This window comes from Dicentrarchus labrax, unplaced genomic scaffold (assembly GCF_905237075.1).
Source record: "Dicentrarchus labrax unplaced genomic scaffold, dlabrax2021, whole genome shotgun sequence".
Lineage (NCBI taxonomy): Eukaryota > Metazoa > Chordata > Actinopteri > Moronidae > Dicentrarchus > Dicentrarchus labrax.
This window is the reverse complement of record NW_026136710.1, coordinates 12,473,909-12,501,160: the sequence shown is the minus strand read 5'-3', so window position 1 is coordinate 12,501,160 and position 27,252 is coordinate 12,473,909. Positions and strand designations below refer to the sequence as shown.

The following is a 27,252-nucleotide window of genomic DNA, read 5'->3' as shown; positions in this document are numbered from 1 at the left end:
TCACTGACCCTGAACATTGCTTGAGCTCATACTATATTCAACCCAAACACATTCAACATGCTTTTCACTGTAAACTACAGTTCTTTAAACATTTATCCTTTGTTGTTAGTATAGTATGATCAGCAATAATCTGCTTCATGTGTTCCTGTTTGCCTTGTTTCAGAGCAGCACTTTTGCACTGAGAGAAAGGAAGCACTAATGAGATACATTTCAGCAGAGAGACTTATGAATTAGTAATGATTTCTTAAGTGGGTTCTGCTCCGTTTTCCTTTGAGGCGCTAGATGTGAGTTATGAGAAAATGCAAATTTTAGCCCGTGTGAAGCACCACTGTCTTTGTTGTATGACAAATGAGTTAATCTGGATAAGTTGTGACTTCATATCTTTAGTGTCATGACATTAACTGCCATTTAAAGTAAGCATAATTTTACACTATGTAGAAAATGTCTTTCACTCAAAAGCAGAAGCAGTTAAATAATCCTGTGATGACTCTCTGACCTCCAGTGTTAGCACACTTTCAGTCACAAAGTCTCCTGATTATCTCAAAAGTAGTTATTTGATGTTATCATAGATTCTGTTTGTGTGCGTCATTATTTGCAACTCTCATAATGCCATGCAAGGCAGTGGGTTGAATAAAAAAACACTTAGGCATTGACTTGAGACTTGAAATTTCTTCATGCCTGAAGGGTGGGTAAATTAGCCTGTCTGAGTTTCATAACTCCAAAGTTCATTATACAGTAACTATGTGGCAGTGCGATTGTGCTTAATTGGGCCTTAAAGTAAAATTCCAATGTGACTTGCTCATTTTTACGTTCACCATCTCCTTGAAAATAATTGCACCGCACCAGGTGACGCAGTTGAAGATATTTTAATAATGACAAGGGGCTACACGCATAGTATGTAATATTGATGTGCCTGGTTTGAAACTGGCTAGGGTATTAAATGAATGTCACCCCCCTCTCTCCCCCACATTTCCTGTCACTCTCTGCTAGGAACGGTATATAGCTCATATCTAGTTATAAAGTGCTTCACATAGCACAAAAACACATAACAAAACATAAACTAAATGAACCAAAAAATTAAAAATGATCCCATGTACAGAACAAAATTAGGGAAGGTGGTGCAATAAAAGTGTGTTTTAAGCTTAGATTTTTTTAGAAACTACGGACTCAGCCTGTTGTATTTGCTCAGGCAGGGTGTTCCTGAGCCTCGCATCTCTTATTTCAAAAGTTCTGTGCCCCTTAGTCTTCAGCCGAGAGTCAGGAACAGATAAAAGGCCCTTGCCAGAGGATCTCAAAGCAGGGTCGTATCAGAGGTATACAGTTAGATTAGATGGAAAAGGCTCTGCTCTGTGAGGGATTTCTCAAAGAATCTGGGCAGCGACAATAATTCTGCTGGTTATAATAATCCCCATTACGCATGTTTCAAATAAAACAACAGTACCAAGCAACTTAATTTGCACGAGTGTATCAGTATAGTTAATGGTGTCAGGTTAATGGCTGTTCTGTACACCTGAATATGTTTGGATGTTACCAATAACCACACAGCTGGTGAATGAGCCAGTGAGAATGAAGGAGGAATGAAACAGCTGAAACCTCAGCAATCCATTAATTTTAATGTTCTCCATCAGAAACAGAAAAATGGTTAAGACATGTCTTATTTAAAATTTTTTAGTTCCCATATAAACAGTTTAGGCTAGCATTATGGCTCTGTGGTAATGGGAGTCTGTCATTTCTTTTAACAGCAGCCTGTTCCTGCTCTTTCTATCTGTTGTCTGCTGTCACATCCCATGAACAGGTGAAATATAGTTTTATGTTAAGTTGTAAATGTTTGTCTTGATTATTTTTTTCTGTGGATGTTTCCTTTATTAAGAGCTCTGTCATTAGTAATTAACTGTAGATATTAAATCTGTAATGGACAACAAAGGGAAACAGCTCTGCAAATTATTTACAAAAGTGCTTCATAAATAGATAGGAACTGTACACATTTATGACACATGACAGTGTGAATAAAACAGTATCTTCATTAAAAATAATGTTTCCAACATTTACATGTACTTCTTTTTTCCTATTTCAACTTTAAAATAACCTGAATGGCACCATCCTTTAAAATAATATTCAAATGTCTTGTGCGTTCCATGAAATGTAATGTGACATATAAAATGCACTGGACATCAAATCAATATTCAGAATTAATTTCAGACTGCGTCACCTTGTTTTCAAGGTCATAACAAACAACAAGCTGATGTTCCCTTGTCTGATTTGCGAGTTAGTTTTTTTAGTTCCCATATAAACAGTTTAGGCTAGCAATGTGGTAATGGGAGTCTGTCCATTGCCCATAACATTTTGTAATGCAACTAATCAAAACATGAACATTATACATGCTTAGGATGTTAACACTGTTGTGAACATGTTAGCCTGCTGAAATTATCTCAAAATCATAGTCTCTCTCAGGGCCTCCTGGTAGAGCTGGTAAATGGACCTTTCACACAGCAATGCAAAGCCCATTGAACAGAAACTACCTCATTCATACACTGATGCGCAGCAATTTGGGGTTCAGTATCTTGCGCAAGGCATGACATGTGGCAGAAGGAGCCGGGGATCGAACCAACAACCTTTCGATTAGGGGACGACCCGCTCTGCCTCTGCACCACATCCGCTGGTATGTACCAAGATAGAGTCCTTGCTGCAGGTCATCCCTTCATTCTCTCCCTTTCCTGTCAGTCATCAGCTGTTGCCATCAATTAAAGGCAATAAAAAACACACTCTTACTCTTTTTAACTAGGATTGAGCAAGTAGGTTACTCAGCTGAAACAAGTATACGGTAAAACAAGTAAAATGCGTCAATATCCATGTGCCTACTCATAAATATACCAACAAAAAGTTCTGTGAATAGTTCTCTCACTCTTATGTTATCAAAAACATTGCTCTGAAGCTCAATTTCAGGCCTAAATTGTCCAGTTAGCCACACCCACTTACCACTCATGTTCAGCTTAAATCCCGCCCCTTCCAAGTACAGATACAAATATAGATCATTTAGTTGGTCTGATAGAGATACAGATAATGGTGTACTTGCTCTTTCCTATTGTTAACCATTAGCTTAGAGAGTCAATTATCAAACCACACTTATGCCAACAGACAGTAAATAAGAAGCTTCATCCAGCTAGTCTGTATAATTATCATATTGTTGAGATAATAAAGCCTCAGACCCAAAAGACGTTTATACATTAAGAGTGCTTTTAATAATTACCGTTTGTTCATTTCAAGTGTTTCTTTAAAAGAACATCTACAAATAGAAAATATCTACAATATCTACTGTACCAATTTGATAAAAGCAATTAAAAACATTAATGTAGGAAATGACTAAATAATTAATCCATTCACTGAGATTGTCATTAATTTATTCTCAAATAAATATATCATATACAATAGCTAATAATGTAAGTGTTGTGAATGTTAACCATCTGTAGTGAAAAGTTGACAGGCATTATAATTTTACAATTGTATACGTTTCAATAATTATGTAACACATTTACATTCCAGCTGAGAAAACAAGAGCCCTGAGTCCCAGTGGTGACAATGATCAGCAACAGCTGTAATGTTGTTATGGGGTCATTATAGGCCAATGCACTCTGGGTTGTGTGAAATTACTGTAATTTATTAAGTAGGACTGTTTGTCCCTAAGCTGTTAGTCATTTCTTTTAACAGCAGCCTGCTCTTTCTATCTGTTTGCTGTCACGCCCCATGAACAGGTGAAATATGGTTTTATGTGAAGTTGTAAGTTAGTTAATGTTTGTCTTGATTATTTTTTCCGTGGATGTTTCCTTAATTTAGAGCTCTGTCATTAGTAATTAACTGTAGATATTATATCGGTAATGGACAACAAAGGGGAACAGCTCTGCAAATGATTTACAAAAGTGCTTCATAAATAGGTATAAGGTAGGTATAACTGTACACATTTATGACACACAGTGTGAATAAAACAGCATCTTCATTAAAAATAATGTTCAAACATTTACATGTACTTCTGTTTTCCTATTTCAACTTTAAAATTACCTGAATGGCACCATCATTTAAAATAATATTCAAATGTCTTGTGCGTTCCATGAAATGTAATGTGACATAAAATGCACTGGACATAAAATCAATATTCAGAATTAATTTCAGACTACGTCACTTCCTTTTCAAAGTCATGACGAACAACAGGCTGATGTTCCGTTGTCTGATTTGCGTGTTATGAAGAACATGAACTTTATTCTAACTTAAAAACAATTGCTGGCCAAGACAATTCCCGGTTCTCTACTAAGTCTCTAATCTCTCAGCTAGTACCACTGGTGTCAAGGTTCACACAGCTACAGTCTCTTTGCATAATCAGAGGTGTGTTTATGACCTCAGTACCCTGCGGCGTATGCCCACTTGCGAGGATCCGACTGAGCATGGAGTCCATCATCGTGCCGAACCACTGCCTGCACCACAGCTCCTGTTGACTTGAGGAACTCTGTCTCGTGGTTCTTTAAAGCCAAACCAGCCAGGACGTCCTGTAAACAGACATAAAAATATATAAAATACAGACCCCTTGAAAACAAAGGAAAACAGGATCAACAATGGTGTGTTTGCTTAGAAAATACTGTTTATCAGCCTGTTGGTGTATTTTGATAAAGGGGAATGACGCCCATTTTAAGAATTTATATTTAGTTAAAGGGACATTGTGTAGTGTTTTAAGTATTTTATTAACTAAACTCAATGTCTTCATTCATAAATGTGTCCTCGTTGGTGTAAAATTACCTCTGCCAATGATCTGACTTATCCTTGTAAACAAAGAATTTCTTATCTGTATAAACATTGGACGGGCAAGTCCATGGAGGCTTCCATGTCGTTCCGCCATTTTGAAAAACTCTAATCGCGAGAGGGACATAAAGCACTAGCCTACCTGTCTCGCTAATCCACAACGCGTTTTCGTTCAGAGCCAGCGTCACGTGACTGAAACCAGCTATAACGGAGAAGGAGATCAGTGAGAGGCACATTTGAAAATCTGCACTGCACTTTAGTTCATAATGGAGGATCATACTTATGCCGAGCCACAGGAGAAGGAATCCTCGTCGCCAAAAAAGCGATAAAGGGAATTAAAAAGGCAACGTGACCGGCGAATTCAAAAAACGAGGGTAAACATCGGGGTAGCTTTTCCCAGGTGGAAAGAGCTACTGAAGGAGAAAGACTTTCAAAGGGACGCTGAAGTTGCCTGCTTTCTCCTCGACAGGTAGGCTTCTTGGTACATAACGGCTACCGTAGTTGCAATACACATTTGAAAACGCGAAGCACTAGAGAGCACTATTCGTTTGAATGCAAAATACAATTTCACCGCTAGATGGGAGAAATTCCTACACAATGTCCCTTTAAGTCTGTGAAAATAATCAATAATTCCATAAGCAAGAAATCAAAGACAACACTGAACTTGTGATGTGCTGCCCCACAAACAATCAATGGGATGAAAACAGGAACAAACAAGAGTCCAAACATAGTGCTGGAAACAAAGTGAAGATCATATTTGTTGCCTTTGGGCAACAAAAGATTTTACATCCCAGTGAAATGATAAACTCAGTGGTAGGGATGGGAATCGAGAACCGGTTCTTCTTCAGAACCGGTGCCCAGTGAATTGATTCCGTGGAACCGTTAGCGTGCCTGCTTAACGATTATCGGTTCCTCTCGTTGCAAATGCGTCATGACGTCACACACGCGCTGCATTGTTTTGGTTCAGAACGCAGCAAACATGCCGTCGAGGCAGAACCGCCCTAAAGTTTGGTTATATTTCACGCGAAAAGACGACAATACAGTCACTTGCAACACTTGTAAAGTTTCCATTTCGTCAAAGAGGGGACTACCTCCAATATACAGTTTCTGTATGATGTATATTAGACCTATGTAATCTGAATTGGAAGGGCGTTGTCATGAGCTGTATTTTGTATATTTATTATTAGTTATGTGGTATGTGTATGCACCTTTATGTAATCTGGTGGAAAAAACATTAAAATTTAAAACCAGATCATACCAAACAAATATCTGCTTGCGTGTCCCTGTGTATGCAAAGTGTGCTCCTTTTTGATCTGAAGGAAATGGCCACCCTATTTCAGTCTGTGTCTTTAGTTTTTATGGCACATAATGGCAGTTGGGCTTAAAAAGCCAAACATTTATTTTTTGTCTGGACCAATTAATGTGAAAATTAACAATTTCCTAATCCGAAAGCACTCTTGATAATCTTTCAAGGCACACACTAGCGTGCCATGACATACTGGTTGAGAAACACTGCCCTAGGCTATGGGTCCCTGGACTTTACTTTGAGAAGTAGCTCACCTACTTTTAGGTTTGTTCTGAGGTTGCTACACATAATTTGTGTATACTCTGTGCTGTGTCTTCTGATTGGATATTAAAGCGAGTTAATATAAACAAACAAATTTGTACTTATTCCCTCACCCAATGAGAATCGATAAGAGAATCAGATCGATAAGCAATATCGATAATGGAATCGGAATCGTTAAATTCTTATCAATTCCCATCCCTACTCAACGGTTAGTTCTCCAGTTTCTAAGTTAAGGAATGAAAATGTACACACACACACACACACACACACACACACACACACACACACACACACACACACACACACACACACACACTATTTAGTCTGCAAGATGTTAGTGTGGTTTCTTTTTCTATTTATGACCCTCAATGGTATATTTAGAAGATATTACATTGTGATGTGCAAGTTGTCTTTCTGCATGTGGAACCTGCAGAGAAACAACCGTACAAACTTTTTTACTACCTCATAAAATGAGCTTTATTTGATTTTATGTTGTGTTTAGAGGCAACAACATATAAAATGTGCTTATTTTTAGCAGCCACATTTAGGTTATTACCATACCTGTGCTGAAATATTTGCCTCCTTTTTACATTATACACACCCCTGAAGGTGAATATAATTAACTGTGTCCCCGGTGCCAGTCATGACTGAGAGCTGAGTGTTAGCTGGACTTCTTGTTGAAGGATTGTCTCCCTACACACCACACCACCTTGCTATTAGTCACATATTGTTTGCTGTTTGTGACACTCACTTTGTCAAAGCCAGGCTCTGCTACAGTGGTGTTGGGACTCAGCTGGTTGTGGAGCCTTGGATCTGATACAGCTTTATACAGATCGTAGTCGAAGAACAGTGCATTCAGAATCACCTAGAAAATAACAAACATTTCAGCTAATGAAAACTTAACAGCCAAGAACTATGTATAATGATAGTTTATTTCATTAATATATGATACTTTAACAGGTGTATCAACTTCTGACTGTGGCTTGTGTCTTACCTGAGCGATAGAAGTTGTTATTTTTGTTCCTCCTGAGCCTCCAACCACCATCTTAACTTTGTTGTTTTCGTCAAAGAGGATGGTTGGACACATAGAAGACATTGGCCTTTTTCCTTTTAAGAGAATTGAATGGTAGATTAAGTTAACAAGGTCAGATAGAACAAGTGTATGTTCCAGTGCCTATAAAAAGTATTTACCACCACTGGATCATGTCTCACAACATTGAATCAGAGTAGGTTTAACATGATGTGTTTTTGGTGAATGTATATACAGTATAGAGACCTAGTTACACAAGTATTTTATGTAATTATTAACTCTGTAGAGATCTATTTTGATGTTAAAGGGTCTTTTTTTTCTATTTATCAGTGTAAAAAAATCCACATTAAATCTACTTTGTTTCAACACTGTAAACCAATAAAAAGATTGAAAGGTGTTGAAGACAGTTTATCCACTATTTTTTAGAATTATTGCACAATACAGTTAAGTTCAGTTGTCCTTTATTGATCTCTGTGGTGAAATTTATTTCCTGCATTTGACCCATCCAAGTGTTAAGAGCAGTGGGCAGTCACTGTGCCTTGGTCAAGGGTAATGACAGGAGAAATTAAGCATTAGAGCCTTGCCCCTGCCAGGAGCCACAAGTACTGCCCATTAAAAAGCATTATTATTTTAAAGCACATAAAAGATAATGTACAGTGTCAAAAAGGACAGGTGACCTTTAATCAGCCAACCATTGAACAGCTAATCTATATTACAATTTTACTGGTTTTAAAACCCTTCTGTGTGTGTGTGTGTGTGTGTGTGTGTGTGTGTGTGTGTGTGTGTGTGTGTGTGTGTGTGTGTGTGTTGGTGTTAATATAACCTGGCCTGATGAAGTTGTTCGGTGAAGGAGGTACTCCAAAGCCGTTTGTGATGAGCGGGGAGCTGAAGTCGTCCATCTCATTGTTGAGAAGAATCCCTGTTGATCCTGACATAACTTTGGAGCCGAAACTGCAGGAAAACAATAAGATATGAGGCACAAGACAAACTAACTTTGGTAAGAATATTTGTCTAGGTCAATTAGGAGGCCATACTATTGGTTGATGGTGCTGGTGGCAGCCACAGCACTTCCGTCTTCTGCTACTACAGAGAGGTGTGCGGTCCCGTGGTTTTCAGGCAGGTAAAACTCCGGCTCGTAGTAGTTCATGTGATGTGTGGTATCATCTGTGATCTTTTCACGGAGGTCATCGGCAAAGAAAGTTGAAGTCATATTCTGGATGAGCTTTGAAAAAGAAAGTGGGACATAATTCATATACCAAATATTTAAAGAACAGTATTGTGTTAATTAATGCTTTTTGGGGGATTTTTACTATTGTTCCTATGATCCAAGACAAGCAAAGTCTTGCATGCTTGCATAATTGTGTCTGTGTTCTGTGATGGTAGCACAGTTTAGCCTAGGTAATTAGCATCTATGGGAATAAGGTTTTCTCTAAAGATTAATGGCTTGTGAATGTGACATCACTGGTGGGTGTAGTTACAGGTACAACAGAGGATCATAATGACTATGCCTATCAGTTAAGCTGGGTACAATCAGAGGTGAAACAGGCGTGGAACTTTTTAAATGCTGCTTTTCAGTCGGGTATTAAGTTAGTCTTTAACCAAAGTACTTTGTTTGTGCTCGTGAAAACATTTAAAGCTCTTATGTAATCAAAGAATATCAGACTTTGGCACACTCCTGTCGTAGCGCACTGCCACCTCCTATAAAACATATTTAAAGGAATGCTAACACGTATATAAAGTATTAGGCCTAAAGCTTTGGAGACAAGAGCTGCTGCCTCAGGTTAGGTAGCACAAAAACAGTATGATTCCCTGGAAACTCAAACCAACACTTTAATTATTAAACTGTTTCAAGCAGAGATGACCTTACATCTGTGATGTTGAGAAACTTCAGATCTCCAAGTAAGGTCCTCTTTGCATAAGCAAAACGAAAAGCCTCCACGATGCGATGGTAGGTTAGGATCTTTTTCTCAGTGCTTGTCATACTATCTGCGTTGAAGTTGTACCCTGTAGGAAATATAACAATCATCAGTAATTTGATTTTAACCCCAGTCTCACTCGTCCACTTCATTCAGGAGGGCTGTTCAGGTATTGGAGACAGCTAAAATGGACTTGACCCAGGCAGTTCCTGTGTTTTTATTTAGTCTAAAAGCTGCTGTGACTAGACCGTGGGTATTAGCCTGAGCTGACAGCCACAGAGGGAAACAGGAGGAAGACTGAGGGAACTAGAGAGTTTTGGTTTGATGGGTTTCAGCTGTCGGACAGAGGCAGGAGTCACAGTAAATCGGCAGGATAAAAGTTTTGGGCAGTCTCAGAAATGTGTGTGTGAAGCCTCCACCACTCGACTGTGTCCAATTAGGGGTAAATTGGTGAGATTAGTGTTATTGTGTGAGGCAGGGGGGCACAGTGAGTGGGTGGCCAGACAGAGGGAAGCAAAGGTTCAGAGAGATTAATTACTTTAGAAGGAAGTTTCTCATCTAATCCTCAGAGACAGACCCTGTCACTGTTCTGAAAACTGACAATGACAGTGTCTTCAATGTGGACATTTTCTGCTATAATAGCCAACCAAGAGAAAGTTCAGTCAGACAGATTATGGTGTACACAAAAATTATGTATGGTTAGCCAATATGATGAAAATAAATGAATTAAATTATCTGATTAGTAACACGTTCAGGTGTGAAGACACAAACAGCAATTATATTTGGATCTTAATTACTTCAATCAAATAAAAGCTCTTCGAGTTGTTCCCTCCGCAGTTTAAACTTCATTCTCTAGAGTTCAATCTAAACTTGATATTGCTTTAGTAGTTTATTGCTTTATGACTTTATGAGGCACCATCTGTCCTCATACCAAAGAAAAGTTTCTTCTAAAACCACCCACATGACTGATAAGGTCACATTTATGGTGAAAGGAAAAGCTTGAATTATTTTGGGAAATACATATATTCTCTTTCTTGTAAATAATCTTTAAAAAGTGTAAAAAACAAAACAATGAATCACAGTTTTATGGTTGGTTATTTCCTGGATGTTACATTAGGACATTACGATCTTTGGACAGAGCCCGGCTAGTTGCTTCTAGTCTTTATGCTAAGCTAACTCAACCAGCTGCTAGAAGTAGCTTCATTCTTTACATGATTTTTTTCAAACAGCTGGTGATGCTAGATGAAAGGCTATGAATCACTAAATTCATCAAAGGATGTATAGGTACAGTTTTTCAAGCCTGGTGCCCATATGAATATAGTTATGGTTCCTCTTGTTTGGCCAGTAAAAGATCCTTTTCTAATGTGCTTTCATTGTAAGTGATGGAGAACAAAATCCATAGTCCTTGTTCTGAGCAAAAATGTATTCCAAAGTTTGTCTAAAGTTTCCCTAATGCACTTTCAGTGTAAGCATCACATGAAAAGTGCATTAGGAGGGGATCTAATGGCCAGTATGAACAGGAGGAATGATAACAGCAAGCAAAACCTCTTTCAATTTTCATATGAGCACCTGACTATTGTTTTATCCTTTAAGATACAACGTCTGGAAACCATGAATATCTCAAAACAAAATACCCCCAAAAACTACTTGGCTGAGGTTTGGCAAAGAAAACACAGATCTAGGTTACAAATTTGGATCTGTGTTTTAGAAAGTAGACAGTCTTGGGTAAGTTAAAGTCAGCTAAGCTTTTTTATTTTAAGAGCAGATTTCCTGTATAGTAGATCAACATGCTGCTCACAGTGGAGTCCTTTGTGAGAGAGTGACTGGCAAAGTGAAGGCAGCTCACATTAAACACATTCTCTCCCACTCAGGGTGTTTTTGGACAAAGCATCAATGCTTACCATTCAAGATGTTTAATATCAGTGAGAGCACAGGGCCACTAGCGGGGGCATTGGGAACAGCCATGATGTACTCCCCCACATTCACCCTTAAAGGGTTCTCATCCAAGACAGGCACATAATCCTTCAGATCCTCCATTGTGATGATACCGCCTAAACACAGATTGACAAACACTGTGAATGCACACTTGGACAGAAGAGGAAATACAAATCCTGCTTAACATGGAAATTAGATGTGCAGAGAGAGGAGTATGTTAGTATATTTTATGTCCTGAAGTCTATTTAGCAAATGCCTTTTAGTGATGATGGTAGATGTCATAATGATAATAAAGATAATGTGCTTCATTAATGTTCTTCATGGGTACAGAAACATAATCTTATCTGCAGAAATCGTTGTTTGGATTGTAAAATAAAGTCTAGATTAAAACTCCATTTTGCAGCTATTCACACATGAACTTGCTATTGCTTGTGATTATAGATAGCTTGTTCATCCTTTTGCTGGGAGTCTGATGTCTATTCAAAGTTACTTATTCAATAAATAAGTGCAGTATTCCTGATGTTCTGACCTGACAAGGAAAAGAGAAGCATAAACAATATTCCATGTGACTTAAGACTGTTTGGTTTTACCGTCATCGACTTTCCTAATTCAAACAAAACAATAAAAAACACTACCTGCTTTCTGAATATCTGTCACAAGGTTCTGCGCCAGTTGTCCGTGGTAGAAAGCATCAGGACCTTCTTCTGCTATTTTTCTATAAGTTACTGCAAGCTTGCTAAATACAATGGTGTCATTTTCTTGAAGGACATCACCAGTTTTCCCACAAAACACTCCACTGAAATAGAGGGTAAAAAGTCATTATGGTTATGAACATGTTTCAAGTGAAAAGGCAGACATTGGTTTTAAAGTCCTTGGGTTGATGAATCTCACCATAGGGCTTGGTCCTTGATGATGGTTTTCTTGTGTCTGGACATAGCAGTAGCAAGTGCCCTGCCCAAAGGGAAACCCTTTTCTGCAAGATTAATGCTCGGCTGGAACAAGTCTCTCCAAGGCAGTTTGCCATGTCGTCTGTGTGCCATCTCGTAACCTCGAATCTCACCTGGTACAGCAATAGACAACCCTCCTACCAACCGTAAAAAAAAACAAGGAAACAAATACTTATATTACTACCTAGTAAGTTATTCAGATTCATTATTTTAGAGCACTGCTACACACACTTTAGGACCCAAACTTTTGTTGTTTTTTTATTCCTGAGATTAGAGTCTGTCACGGCTCTCTGGGAATATAAAATCTAATCTCTCTTTTGTCTGTCACTATCACAAGGTCATCCTCTTTCATAATAGTCTTAATTACAGCTTCCCTCCACTCATTTTCATGTCTGATAGCGTCGGTTAGCCATTACCTTTCTGGGATAAATCGGTACTGTTCCCAAACATGTTCTCTGTTGCGTTGCGTGGTGCCGTCTCCCTGGCATCAATGGTCTCAACCGCCCCTGTGTACAAGTCACAGATAAGGAAATGCATTTAGGCTCCAGATGATCTGGTATATTGTATGGGCTTGTTGTGTAGGTGGGGAGAGTAAACAAGTATTATGTATGTTATGTTAGAGTAAAGGTGTACCAGTTGTTGCATTGTAGATGGTGAGGAAAAGTCCTCCTCCGATGCCCATACTGTGAGCGTTCATAAGGCCAACACACAGCAAAGCAGCTATAGAGGCATCAACTGCAGACCCCCCTTTCATCAGTATGTCTCTGTGGTAAAATTCATTAAAACACACCAAGGGAGGGAAGTGGTGGAGGATTAGTTTTTACACTTAAGATTTTAAGACCCTGCTGGTAAAGATATAAATAAATTAGGCCTAAATAAAGCCAGTTCACAGGGATTTGCATGTGTGGCTCTATGTGCAAGCAATGTTCAGGTTTACATTGTATGTTTGCATCCATATATGATTGTTTACCATAGAGCAACATGTCCCAGAGCAGGTTTTACTGGATAAGCTCTCACCTGCCGACCTCTGAACAAGGCCCAGCATCTGCTGCCACAGCTGCCTTCAAGTACACCTGCTCACTCGGAGGCTTCCTTCTCCCCACACCAAAGAAGACACCCACAAAAGTGGCGACAGAGGCCAACAGCAGTATCGCCAGCGCCACAATTATTGTCTTCTTGGACATCTTTATAGCTCAGGAACAAATCAAGACACTTTATTTAATCCCTGTCAAGAGAAAGAAAAAACTATTTGTATTTTAAATGTATGAAAATGCAACTGCAAAGAGCTGCACTTCAACTGTAAACCCAAATGAAAAGAATTACACAGCACATAGATCAAACAGATTACTAAATTAGAAATTCACACATACTATGTATATTATACAATACAGGTTTAAATATTGTATCAATATTGGATTATCAGCAGAATCACATGAAAGTTCAAAGCTACAACTGAGGCGGAAATATTGAAATATAAACATACAAACATAAAAATGTTACACATATCAAATCTATCCAGCCAGTCAATGTTCAGAAAATCCCAGACTGCGGAGATTGAGAAAAGTGATATTCTTCATTGTTTATAATCAAAATACCCACATAAAAGCGGTTTGCTAAAACACAGGTGTCAGCGCGTGACCACAGGTGAATAATGTTAAATATAAGTCAGTAAGTAACCATAATGGTCAACAGACCAAGTAAGGCAGAAGTTAATTGAAGAAGATTCACCAACTGACACCCACTCATTGCTCACTTCACTAATCTGAATGTTGCTACTATGAAAGAGAATCACAACTGAGATGAGGGTGGTGCTTTAGCCTACATAGTGAGCCTTAATGCCGCTTTTTAAAAATGTACCTTATTAATTTTAAAAGGGTACATTTCACAGTGAACTCAAAATGATCACTCACGATGGACAGTTTAAAAAACATGAAAGCAGAACCAAAAATATTGTGTGTTTTTTTTATCCACACATTCTTCTCCCTTGCCTTCGTTACCCACAATGCAATTTGATAGCTGGCAATTTAACAGAGCTTCAGGTGTGTTATCATAGTAGCAGCCAATGTACCCTCAAGCTGCTAGCCTCAAGCAGAGATGAGTTGTGTTTTTTGGTCCTAAACCAAATAAGCTGACCTGTTGGCAAAAGTCAAGTTATATTTGAAGGACCTGAGGGCAGCAATACAGCCCCAACTCTACTTTACATTGTCTGGCTGGCTGAAAATAAGTTCACTACACCTCTTCTCACATCCTTAAAACCTCACTGCTGAACAAGCTACTTTTTTAAATGTCCCTACCAAATGTTCAAATAAAGGTTAACTGAACAGAGATTTTTAAAAAATACTTTATTCCATCACACAGAAGTTACATAATTGACCATTTCTGTCGATCTACATTTAAAATAATGTAGCCTAAATAACAAAGAGACTTTGAAATGTGTATGAGAGTTCTGCTTAGTCAATAAAGCTCCAAACTGATGTGTTAAAGTAACTCAGTTACTGTTTAACATCAGAGATTATCTGACTGTGAGGCAGTGTATCTTCCTGCTGTGCTCTCAGCAACCAATAAGAATAAAAAGAATAGGAATAAGAAAAAGCCTCAAGTATTTAATCTTAATAATACCTCTCATGTGCTCCAAATCCTAAAGCCTACTGTCATGCTGATTCTTTGGTCTGTCAAAGGAATGAAACCAGATTACGTAACAGGCAAGTGAATCGACAGTACAGTTGCACAGCACAAGAGCTACTGTTTAACATTACAGTACACAAACAATTTATACAAAATTGTCGCCTGACTTCACATCTTGAAGTACAAAGTTACTTCAACAATTAAAAGCAAAAAGGACATTTTGGGAAGTGAAACAACGACGTGGAGAAATAGAAAATCCAAATCCTCGTCTTAGATTTGGATTCAACATCGTATCACCTGGATGATTGAGATGAACTTTCCCAGACATGTCAAATGATTTTCTGTCTTACCTTGATTCCTATCGGGGGGCCTCAGCAACAGGCTGCTCACTGTGTGCGCCTGCCACGAACTGCAGTAGTTGATAGGTTATAGGCTTTCTGTGGCTCTCAATATGTAACTATGACAAAGTCATTAAACTTTAACCCACCCCATCATAAAACACCTATCTTGTGTTGCCGAGGGGAGAGAAAAAAAATGCAGACAGAAGAAACAACCTGAGATGACATTCAAGTTATCATTCAAATAATTAGTCATCTGTACTCACTTTTCACATTACTTTCTAAAATACACAAACACAGAGCAATTACATGACCCTGAAACTGAGAGGAAACTACATTTCACTGGATGAATAGTTCTTTATTTGCAGTGATACTTAAACATATCTGCAACAAAGATTAACAGTTTGCTGGATGAATAGTTCTTTATCTGTAATGGTATTCAAGCTTATCTGCGACAAAGATTAACTAACAGTAGCCTCTGTTTGCTGGTGGGTCATTTCAAATAGATGACATATGACTCTAGATAGTCAACACTTTAACAGAATTATAAAGTAGGGACCTGTTTCACAACTCTGATGTAATGTAGCTCTATAATAAATATCGGTTTTGGCATGACAGCTTAAAAAAAAAAAACCGATTTTAAAGTTTCAAATAAAGTGCCTCCTCACCAGGAAAATGAAGGCTTTCAGGGCTGCGAGGGAGAAGATCACATCTGCCATGAGGGGAGGAACGAACACTAAGAACAAACTGCAGGGGACCAGTGTGAAGGGGTGCAGAGCTGGGTGAGAAGAGTCAGTTAAATAAGCAGTCAAAGGATCCACACGCTGTAGTACTTTATTGAGCATCTGTTCGAAATTCTTCATAAGGCATTGTCGAATCACCATCACAAAGCAAAACAAGCACTATAGACGCAAACACATGCATCACTCAGGTGATTGTGATCATCATGATTGAGAGTCAAGCTAATCTCAAGCTGGACCAATCAGAGCAGAGCTGGGTGACAAAGCATGCCCCTGTGGCTACATTCACAATGCAGGAACATGTGACCCAAATCTGATTTTTATTTTATCATATGTGACTCAGATCGGTGTATGACAGTGTGAACAGTACAAAACACATGGAATCTGATGTTTTCAATTCAGATTCAGGTCTGATTTTTTTTTTTTTTTTTGCAGGCCAACCTCTAGATCTAAGTCTGTCACGTTCGTCAGGACCATGGGCTGTTCACGCTGAATCTAATCTTGGTCATATTTAAAAATAATCAGATAATAATCAGAGTAATAAATCAGAAGTGAGTGCTAAGGCTTGTTGTGTGAATGTAGCCTATTAAAAGGGAAAAAAACAACTAGAAAGATCAATATTATAAAGGCACATATTAAATCCAACACATCAGAAGCTGTGTGAAAAATACATCATAAATCATATAAACCATCCAGAAAAAACAATAATCATAAAACTACAATGTGGAAAAATACATAGAAAGATTGAAAACAATTATTCCTACTCCTACTGATTCAATATTATGTATTATATTAATGCCTATATTATTATTGCCTCTTGAAAGCTTTTTGATCCAGCACCCGTAGGAGTTTCTGGATGTGCGTACTGTACACCCTGTTTGTCTCTGTTAAATAAGCAGCCAGACCAATAGGTGGAGGGCAAGACGAACAGGACAGATTTTCAACTTTGACACCGAGGCCCCAGCCAACTATCCTAGTTAATAGCAGTTATCTCAGTTCAAGAGAGAAAATGGAAAGAAACAAAAACCAAAGTGCTCAAAAACCTAATCTGTTTTAGCTCCAGATGGCCTGAAGGTGCTCAAGGAGGAGTGATGTGTATGCAATTAAAGAAAAACTCTGACAGGCATTGCGAATTGAATTTGAATCCTGAGTCAAATGGTTATGTGTAGGTTACAGGTTACACAGGTTGAATGAAGCAATGGTGCAACATCTTATTTAAATCAGGCATTAAAAATGTATTATTGTATAATTTTAGCTCAACATACAAATGAATAGTTGTAGCACTTGTATTTGAAAGTGACAGCGGTATCCAAGGAGTTTCCTTAAATGCGGTGCAGTTACAGCTATGATAACACCAACACCAAGGTTTGTGTTTTCACAGCTGTAGCCCATCAGCGCTACTAAATATCCATAGTTATCTGGGCTGCTACAACCTGACAAAACAAGGTTAACCACAATCACACTGTTTTATTTTAATGACAAATTGATCATTTTTGAGGATTACCTTCTTTTATTTCACTAGACTGAAACTTGTGCTTAAGAGCAGATCATTGCAGCCTTATAGTCAACCTGGATGACTGCACACAAACATTAACGACAAAAGTTTGGTTTGATACTTTAATGATTTGGATATAGAATATTGTCTATATATAAAGATAATATGATGAAGCAACAAGTGAATGTAGAACAATATATACCCACAGTCACTTTCATTATTTTGTTTTCCTGTTGTTAATGCAAAAAGAATCTTCTGAATCTTTAAATTATAATATTCTACCACCAACAAAGTAGTTTTATTGTATATGCTGCATGTTTCTCTTGTTGGTTCTCTTGTAAACGTACAGTAGTCACTGGGTATATGTAGAATACATGTCAGAGCTGGATAATATGCAACACATCTGTGCTGTGGTGGTGCCTCGGCAATTGGCCCAAAATCGCAACCACCATGACCACAAAGTTAGTTTCAGCTTTTCTCAGACTGGGTGCTTAGATTCTCCTTAAATGTAAATAGTAGTAAACTCATAAACATAATAAAACACAGGTGTCCCTCATGCAGTGTAAAAAGTAGAACAGGGGGAGAATGAGCAGCCAAGATACTAAATATCACGCAACATGCAGTACATCTGCTCCTGGATTGTCAAACCTGACTCCTCCTGCACCAAAATATGAGTCCACTCATCTGTCTGGAGACAAGGTCAAGAGTACAGTTAATACTGGCAGCTCCCAGAGAGTTGCCTTAAACATCTCAAACGTCCTTTTGTGTACTATCTACTTTGATCTGAAGTGTCTGTCTGAGTAAGATCAGTCAGGACTCTTTAGTGCTGCTACAGTAAGTCAGCAATGAAAAGCAGCTTTCCAAAGAAGAATCTCATATCAATTCCTGAGCGGTAATAACTCTAGTTTTATGTGCTATAAAATTCTCTCTCTGACACTTAACTCGTGGTTCGATGTGTTTCTTTCATGCCTCAAATTAAACAACATAATGCATTGTTTTGAGTTGCTCTCCAGAACAACACAGTTGTCTCATTTGATGACACCATCATATGTTACTGTTACAAATCACTGTTGCAAAAAAGCATAATGCAGAGTGCAGGTAAAAAAACAAACCCTGTCTATGAGGTGCTTGACAAAGACAGGGGCCTTAGTAAACTAGAAGGGCACTCAGAGAGTGCAGATGTTGGCCTTAATTCACTTTAATTGCAATGGGTCATGCATGCGCAACAAATTCAGCTAATTTCGCCAAAGACACTGGTGTTACAAATAACCTCACAATGTTAATGAAAGCGAAATACAATGAGTGCATCCGCCCTGTGCTTTGGATCTGCTCCAAAATGTAATGGGTTCTTCATTGGCCCATGCTACACCCTTTCACCAAGTTGCATGTCTTTTCCTTAGACGCTAGTAAAATGGGAATCTGCTACCTGCTGAAATCCCATGTCAAGAAAGAACAAGAACCGACACAATCCAGGTGATCATCGACCCTGAGGTGGGCAGTAAAATCCTGAAATCCAGACTGAGCCAGTGAGAGCCATTAGGCTTTAGTACCAGCATTATGGGGATGCACCAGGCACGGGGGAACTACTATATTACTCTATTCTCTGGCATAGAGTTCACCACTGTTTCCATGGCTTTGCATTTAGTCTGGGAGATGATACAATTTATTATGCTCAATCACACTGGGGGTTGTTAGGTGATGTAAGAGGTGTGTTATGTTATACAGGGCTGACAGTGGATTAGGTTTTGAAAGCTCGGGCCCTGACTTGTGTCACAGCTTCACTGAGCAGAGAGACACAGATTCACCCCATGCTTTTAGTTAGTAAACAAGATGCATCTGTGTCAATAACAGTGAATGTAGGTTAGAGCTTAAAGTAGGTTGATGATACAAGCAGGTCATCTCACATTAGCCCTTCTGATGTCAACCTTCTTGTGCCTGGAGCAAATTCTAACAGTGGTGAGGAAAAAGAAGATTTGTATTTGTCTGTTACAAGGTACTTATCTGCTATGCTCAAATTTATATTTCATATTTTTTGGTTTCATGATGGTCCAGCCACTTGATATATGGATGTTGATATTATTGTTAACTGCAAAAAGGAACGACTAAATGTGACTTTACTTGGATTTGTGGTGGCTATTTGTTAAATAAAGCGTACAAAATATGATCCTGTCTTTCTGTAAAGTTTATTCAAGCCATCCATGAATGGACTCAACACAACTCTCACGCAATCCCGTATGTGAAAGAGGCAGTATTATTTTAACCCTGTCAGAGCGTCACTCTAACACAGTTATACATTCCTGAGTACGTAACCAGATAGCGTGGTGTGACGACGGGTCTTTATCATGTCCTTGGATGTTCAGTTAAGTCTCAACATCCTGCTGTTTACTTGGACATAGAGTGTGGTTAGAAACATGGTTAAAGGTTAATGCATATAATAGCCTCTTGACCAGATCAGAAGTTTATGTAGGTTCTTAAAAATTGCCATTACAGACTTTGAAAGGGTAAGTTAAAACTAAGCTGAAAAGCAGAGATTCAAATCCTCTCTGGTTTCAAGTCTGCTGCACCTGTAACCATGCCTAACAGTGATGTCCCTGCGTACTGACACACCCTGAAAAGTTAAACCACTTGAGGTCAGCGGCTATTTTGTGGTTCTTTAGAGATGAACTACTTATCCATTTGTCTTAAGTTGTTTAGTCTCTCTACTACTCAGATTTACAGGTCATGTTTTTTCAGTATCTGATTAAATCTGTCTAGTAGCCCATCTGTCTGAGCTTGATCAATACTGTTCCTGATTTAATGGACAACCAAACCTTGAGCTCATGCGGCCTGCATAGCTGATGGATTTAATTTAGATAGGCTGTTGTGCAATTTAAACATGGGAGTTATAATCTTTATTGTTTAGGCCAGACCAGCAGACTGCCCATCCTACAGCTATACTGTACAGGACAGCTCCGTCTACCGTTGGTGTTCTGTGAGTTCTTAAATATCTCATGCATGCTCTTCACATCCACCAACTGAGCCTCTACCAGCACCAAGTGTTAATGGATCATAGGCTGCACACATATAGCCTTGTAACTTGAGTTCCGCATGGACAAATCAATACGAACATGTAATGCAATCCAATGTGCCATAAACCTAGGCTGCTATTATCTCCAATTATTGTTGAGAGGGTCAGAGAGGCGTTTTTCTGCACTGCAATTATAATCTATGTGCTTATATTAATCTATCTATCTATCTATCTATCTATCTATCTATGAGCACATTTCCATATTACTAGATTACTAAACAGTTACATAAGACCCCATAATAACACAGGATTAAACAAGTCTACTCTCTCTGATTGACTCAGTGTCACATAAACAACCTGTGCGTTATGATGTGGGGTCACTAGTTAGTAGGAAATCGAAGCTGCGAGCATTTTGACTCTCACTGTCGGGCTGTGCGGAGAGTCACGATCTGATTGGCTGAGGAGCGCACCAGCTCTGAGTAAAGCAAAGGATGCCAGAGTGCTCAGGCAGTGCATGGATGGACGAGATGCAAGCAGGGGACGACGGCGAGCAAGCGGGGCACACATTGTTATGATTTTGCTTTGCAGTTCAGTAGTAGCCTTGAAACTTTGAAACACTATTTTACTGAGGGAAGAAGTATTTCGGCACATCTCGCTACAAGTTAAGTGTGATGTTTTGGCCGCATGTTGTAAAATCCCTCTCACCACCACCACCTCCTCCTCCTCCTCCGCCACCGACACGTCCTCTCAGGAGTGATGGGTTCCAAGTTGACCAGACAGAGAAGTCTCGATTTTGAGAGCAAACTGTCCAAGAGGAGACGGCAGAGGAATGACAACCCGGGAGAAAGCGAGAGAAGTGGCGGCAGAGGCGGCGGGGACTTCTTGTTTACCTCCTTGATGCTCAAGTCCGACAAGCTCCCAGGGATGCTGCGGAAAACCAACCACAGCCCGTATGTCAGACGGGTGGCTTGGATCCGGGAGATCCAGATGCTTCTGCGTGAGCAGAAGATGGAGCAAGCGGTTGAAGTGCTCAAACTGCTGAGAAAGGTAAGGGGCTGTCAGTATTTATGAAGTTTATGAGTTTGCACTTTATTCTGACCTGATAGTGTTATTAAAGGCTTTAATTAACGCTGTAAGTGGGGGTTGTTTATGAGCACGTGGGGGGAAAAGTTGCTTGCATTCATGAGTTAAAAGACATTTTCTTCTGTGTCTAAAGTCATATATAGATTATTATTTTTACTGAGAAACTGCAAGTTTGTGTTAATCTAAGTCTGCAGATGCTTGACATTATAAATAATACAACAGCAGTTTATTCAGTAATTGTGTCCTCATTTGTATAAACGCATGTAAATGTAGGATAGTGTATGTGGTGTTTATGTATGTTTACACAGGTATTGGCCATACAACTAAAAGAACATTCACTAAATGATTTCTATTGATTGCGTTCATTGGAGGAAATCCCACTTTTCATGGAGCACTTGTATCAGCAGATGTCAGCGTGTTAATCATTTTTTAAAAGTTAAAGTCTTATAATCATCTAGTTTTTGCAACTTCTCACAAATGTTTCACAGTAAGGAAAGCCTGGCTGACATAAAGGGCATGGCGCTGCACTCTGTCGCCTTCTGTTATTATTGCTGAGGAAAAAAGCAGCCCTTATAATGAGGTTGATGTCTCATTGGGTGAGACGCTGGTCTGAATCAACCACCTGTTTTGTCTGAAAGGGAATGGCTATGAAGCCAGCTAGTTCATGTTCTGAATATACAATCAGCTCCAAACAACACAGAACACTGAGTATATTATATGTTAGCCCTTTGATATGTAACATCTTTTATTCTAACAAATTATATATGTTTTTTAGGGTTAACACCACAAAAGAAAATCTTAATAACGTAAACGAATGGCTTCTCTTTTTCTGCCATTGTTTACTTTTTCCTGTGAGAAGGAGGTTTGAAATATACATACGAGAGAATGTTAAATATACAACTCCACATAAGAAAAAGCCGTTCATACAAACCCAGTTATTGCTCAGATGTGGTATTGTTAAATAGCTCTAATCCGTCCCTTTTGCGCAGCATTGTGTAAACGCTTTTTTTTGTCATCAGCTTCACAGCTCCCAACTATAGGGAAGGTCTGTTTATTTCCTGCTTTTAACTCTTATCTGTTGCACATTCCAGGTCTAATCCTCACTTTCTGAACATCTATCTAAACTAAAGAGAAGGAAAAAATAGCTCAGCTTGAGCTTTCCACAGCCTTCTGGTAGCTGTACGTTGATCAAAGGAGAACAGTTCTGAAGTTCAGACAAAAGCAGTTCTGATCAAGAGGGGCCCCCTGTCAGGAAGACTCCCTGCCCATCTGTATGGTGCCGTAGAATAAATTATACAGATGTGTGCATATTAAAGCAGGAAAAAAGGCTGAGGAGAAGCTATGGGTGTCTGAACTGTAGACAGATTTGTAGGCATCTCTTCTACTCCGCACAGAAACCATTAACTGAGGATAGGTGTGTGGTGAATTCAAACTTCACTGTAAAGCTTCTTATTTGTGAAGCAGGAGGGATATGACTCATGCATAGCTTCCTTTAATGTGTATGTCCCTGTTTATTAAAGCAGTCCTGCAGCCAGTCATATCTTATAAGAAAAAAAAAAGATCAACTTGTACATCTGTTGGTCCTGAGCAGGGGCAGCTTTCTCCGTAGCTCGGCATTTAAACTGCTCACGAAGCACGAATACTCTCTCCATCTCTCACTGAGGTGATGCCAGAGTGCAGCTACTGTTGTATGTTGTTGGGGCTGAAGCCAAGTGTCTGACTAACAATACTTCAACACTGAAAACAAAACTGGCAGTACAGTAGATCTCCTGTTGTTGTTCTCCAGCAGCAGAGCAGCTTTTCCTCTCAGAGACGGATGGATCTGGAGATAATCACCTTGAGATGATGGATGCTGGAACATGTTTCTTTCACATTGAGGAAGTCATTACAAGGAGGAACCAATAACACTGCCCCCACTCTATCTCCATCGCAGATCTGCCTTCTGGGCCATTAAGTTAATTAGGTTGGGATCTTCTAGATATTCATTAGTATACAAAGAATCAGCAAATACTCATATCAATTACGCTCTACAGAGTGCACACTGAGTAACCAATGTGCAGCGATGGAGAAGACACTAATTAAGGTGTTCTCTGTAGCATATGAAGACCTTTGTGAAGTCTAAGGTTAGCTGCCACAGCACACATATTTTATTTGTTTATTTTATTCAACTTTAAATAACTCAATACAAAACTGCTTATCAGATATTGGTGCTTATGTGATCATATTATCCATCCAAATTTTTTTTATGTGATGTTATATGAATGCGTAGGAAAATAACTTCTCTGCTAATGTCCCCGGTTAAAATCTATCCTCACCCTCACTCTCTGTATGCTGTCAAATAAAGGCAAAAAATGAGTGAATAAAATACAAGTTTGACACACATCCACATTAATGGAGTAGTTTGACACTTATTTGCTTTCTTGTCAAGAGTTTAAAAAAAAGGATTGACACCACTTTCATGCCTTAAAGGTAAAAATGAAGCTACAGCCATCACCCTGGAAACAGCTAGCCTGGCTCTGTTTAAAAGATTAAAATCCACCTACCAGCACCTTTATGTTATATATTGTCACTTTAATCTATACAAAACCAAACGTGTAAGTAAGTTAAATTGTGGCTTTACTTGGGTCCCATGCCGGACATTTTCTTGGTCGGACACAGTGAGCTCTCACAGTGGCAACATGACACAGGAAGTTGTTTTTACAGGTTGAACAAAAGGGAAATGAATGTGTTAATTTGTGAGCTGCTGGGTGGTGGACTTTATTACCCTTGGACACAGCCAGATTAGCAATTTTCCCCTGTTTCCAGTCTTTATGCTAAGCTAAGCTTCTACTGGATGCTTCATAAATAATGATAATAATAATCTTCTCATCTAACGTTCAGCAAGAAAGCAAATTAACATATTACCCAAAATGTCAAACTATTTAATTAAATAAGATGAGCTTCTGGCACTTTGTTCATGTGGCCTGTACAGCATAAATATCAGAAAAATATGTTGGAAGTTCATGTTAGTGTTTATTGTAAGTCAAATAGTGAACTTTGGAGACTTAAAGTACAATTTTTGATTTGAAGGACAGATTTGACTGTAGTAATAATGTAAGTAAAATGCCCTTTAGAGTGCCCCAGAAGAAACTGTTCATCATATGTCCTGTCACATATGACTAAGTTGACATATTGACCTTGTCCTTGTTGCTGAAGCATTGTTGCTGCTGGCCAAGCATTTATGTCTTCGGAGTAAAAAACACTTTTCAGTATACTTTTTCACATGACAACCATGCAGTTTCCATTTTACACCTTGGATTTTGATACGATTACATAAAAGGTCACAGCCTTTTATCAGTCCAGTAAAGAACATTTAATCCTTAAAAGTAAGTAAACAAAACTGCAGTTAGAAGGTCCGTCACCTGACAGCTGTCACATGTTTCTTACCCCGAAATGGAAAACTGTGGGACTGGATTTGTCACAGTGTGCAATATATTTAATTGGATTCTAATGAACTGCATGTGTGGGATGATGTTCTGCGATTTGGAGCTCATCGCTTTATTCAGACTTTTTGTGACGAGGCAGACGTCAGATTAGATATGCAGCTTTCACAAGGACATTTGTAGTGGGTTCTGAAGGCACGCAGGCATGTACATGGGCATCCTGTCAGTGACAAATAGGAAAACATTTCATGCTTTTATGATTAGGATTCAGTCAAATTAATCCACAGGATCAGATCTCTGTGTGTTTTTTTTTTTTTTCATTTCAGACGTGAATCCCCCAGAAAGCTGCACAAAAGCAGTCATATCTTATGCTTCAGCTGCTTAACGCAAACATTATCATCATTAAACAATCTAAAAAATTCCTCTGTGCTTCTATTTATGGACACGTATGGTATCCTCAGTCTGCTCTAAATGAGGTTTATTGAAGGGGGAGCTGGCCTGGAGGATAGTCCACTGTCAGGGAATCCCACAGAGCTCCGCTGTAATAAATCAACCCAAAAGCTGGAGGAGGAGAAAATGCTGATGGGAGTTTTCCTCTTTGCTTTCACTGTGCCCCTAAGTGTTACGGCTGTCAGAGCATATAGAGCATGTTTTATACAGCTTCAACCTCAAGCCTGCTATTTGAAAAGCTTCTCAGTTCATATACAGCTGACAGTATTTACTCTTCAGCTCCACAAGCTCTAGTTATGCAGTTTTACATAATATAAAACACACTGAGGATGCAGGTCCCCTGAAACATGTTTGTTTTGTTCTTTTCATACAGTAGCAGCAGGTATGTTGCTAATGTATATATATGAGGTCTTATGGATTAGGAGAAAAATGTAGCTTTATGCCTTAAAAGAAGAGATTTCCTTTGACTCTCTTTCCTCTTACTCCCAACCTTTCATCATTTTGTTTCATCTGCTCAGTTCCGTGTCTTTCCTGCTGTTTGTTGTTTGTTTTTTTCTTGTTTGTGTGTTGTCATCTTCCTTGAAAAGGCAGTGGATGCCACATGCTGCAGAGACTATTTGATGTGTCTGAAGATGTTACGTCTCAAACACCGGCTGCTAATGACACGTCAGCACTAGAAGTATTACCTGAAGATGCAGCTTCAATATATTTACATTGTCACTGCAATAGAAACAGCCTGAAGATGATTCAAATATCATCCACCCCTGGGCATGTGTACTGGTTCCTGTTTTTATTGAACTGCTCTGCACATAAACACAATATTCTACTTAGGAATTCTAAAGATTAGAAATGGAAGTAAGTAGAAAGAAAGAAGTGCATTTAACTGGAATCAAAAAGTGTTTTCCTTACATGGTTTAGAGTTGTGTTTAGTGAAAATGATAGAAAATCCTGCGGGAAAAACTACAACTGAAACCTGCAAATGAGGAACCGGAGGGAGTCTTTTTCTCTTCACTCGAGAGTGAACTGTAATATTTTTAAAAAAGACCACACCACTTTTATCTTGGCTTACTTAAACTGTACTTCCAACACCCCTCACACACACACACACACACACACACACACACACACACACACACACATATATATGCACACAGACACCATCCCCACCCCTTATCAGCTGAGCTGGGTGTTAACACACGACTCTGATGGCAAAACCTTATCAGCCCGTAGTGTGATAAGAGGCCAAGATGAAAGGGAATGATGAACAAAGCTTATAAACATTGAAAATCTATTTTCATTTAACTATCCATAAAATGTCACTTGAATATTAAATTAATCATGGCTCAGACATGGCTGTTGAACATTAATTTATGAATTTCTTGGTCACTGTGCGAGTTCATTTTCCTCTCTTTTCCTTCCCTCTCAGGATTTGGGACTCCAGGGAACGTCTCTCAATGACATTTTGTACAAGAACGCAGCTTTCCTCAACCTGGTGGACCCCATTTCCCACGAGCTGCTGCTCAGTCTCGCCCGGGACCTGCAGTGTCCAAAAAGGGTATGAAACTGTTACATTCATGAATTATAAAAGCAGCTCTTTGTTCAAGACGTAACATTAATTAACAGGGCATGAACTAGAGAGGCAAGCTGCAACATGTCTGCATTTATTAGCCATGCCTAAGTGAATGTGTCATATTTGTTGTCATGCTACTGTGATAACAATGAACAGTCAGTCAGTTTGTGTTATAGCAAATGCAGAAGCTAGGAAGCCTCGGAAATTATATTTTAAGTGTTATCTATTAGCATAATGCACCACTATGGACATCTTGGTGTCTCCTCAACATAAGGTAACGTTTTAACTTTTATTATCTTGGTATCCTGCATACTTTTCACAGGCTCAGTGACTGAATCGTGT

General features: G+C 38.9%; 2 protein-coding genes across 5 annotated transcripts in view; one reads left to right on the top strand and one right to left on the bottom strand.

The window, feature by feature from the left end:
* Positions 1–3,212: 3,212 nt before the first annotated feature.
* Positions 3,213–15,280, bottom strand: ggt1b (gamma-glutamyltransferase 1b). Of its 3 annotated transcripts, none has more exons than XM_051413231.1 (14): positions 15,156–15,276; positions 14,800–14,849; positions 13,198–13,405; positions 12,814–12,944; positions 12,597–12,686; positions 12,125–12,317; positions 11,869–12,029; positions 11,200–11,349; positions 9,250–9,386; positions 8,417–8,604; positions 8,206–8,333; positions 7,347–7,459; positions 7,104–7,217; positions 3,213–4,535 (listed from the first exon to the last, which is right to left on the bottom strand). In XM_051413231.1, the coding sequence occupies exons 3-14, from the start codon at positions 13,362–13,364 to the stop codon at positions 4,389–4,391; spliced, it is 1,719 nt and encodes a 572-aa protein (XP_051269191.1). In that variant the 5' UTR covers positions 13,365–13,405; positions 14,800–14,849; positions 15,156–15,276; the 3' UTR covers positions 3,213–4,388. The 3 variants fall into 3 exon arrangements, with proteins under 3 accessions (XP_051269191.1, XP_051269190.1, XP_051269193.1); XM_051413233.1 differs by lacking the exon at positions 14,800–14,849 and adding an exon at positions 4,928–4,987 and having other exon boundaries at positions 4,411–4,535; positions 15,156–15,280; XM_051413230.1 differs by lacking the exon at positions 14,800–14,849 and having other exon boundaries at positions 15,156–15,275.
* Positions 15,281–20,833: 5,553 nt separating this feature from the next.
* lrrc75bb (leucine rich repeat containing 75Bb) overlaps positions 20,834–27,252 on the top strand; it is a 28,705-nt gene continuing 22,286 nt past the window's right edge. Inside the window, exons 1-2 of one of the 2 annotated variants that reach the window (XM_051413140.1) lie at positions 20,834–21,432; positions 26,767–26,895. In XM_051413140.1, coding sequence (XP_051269100.1) covers positions 21,142–21,432; positions 26,767–26,895 — 420 coding nt within the window. In that variant the 5' untranslated portion in view covers positions 20,834–21,141. The remainder of the gene's footprint in view (positions 21,433–26,766; positions 26,896–27,252) is intronic. The other variant, XM_051413141.1, reaches the window with a different exon arrangement.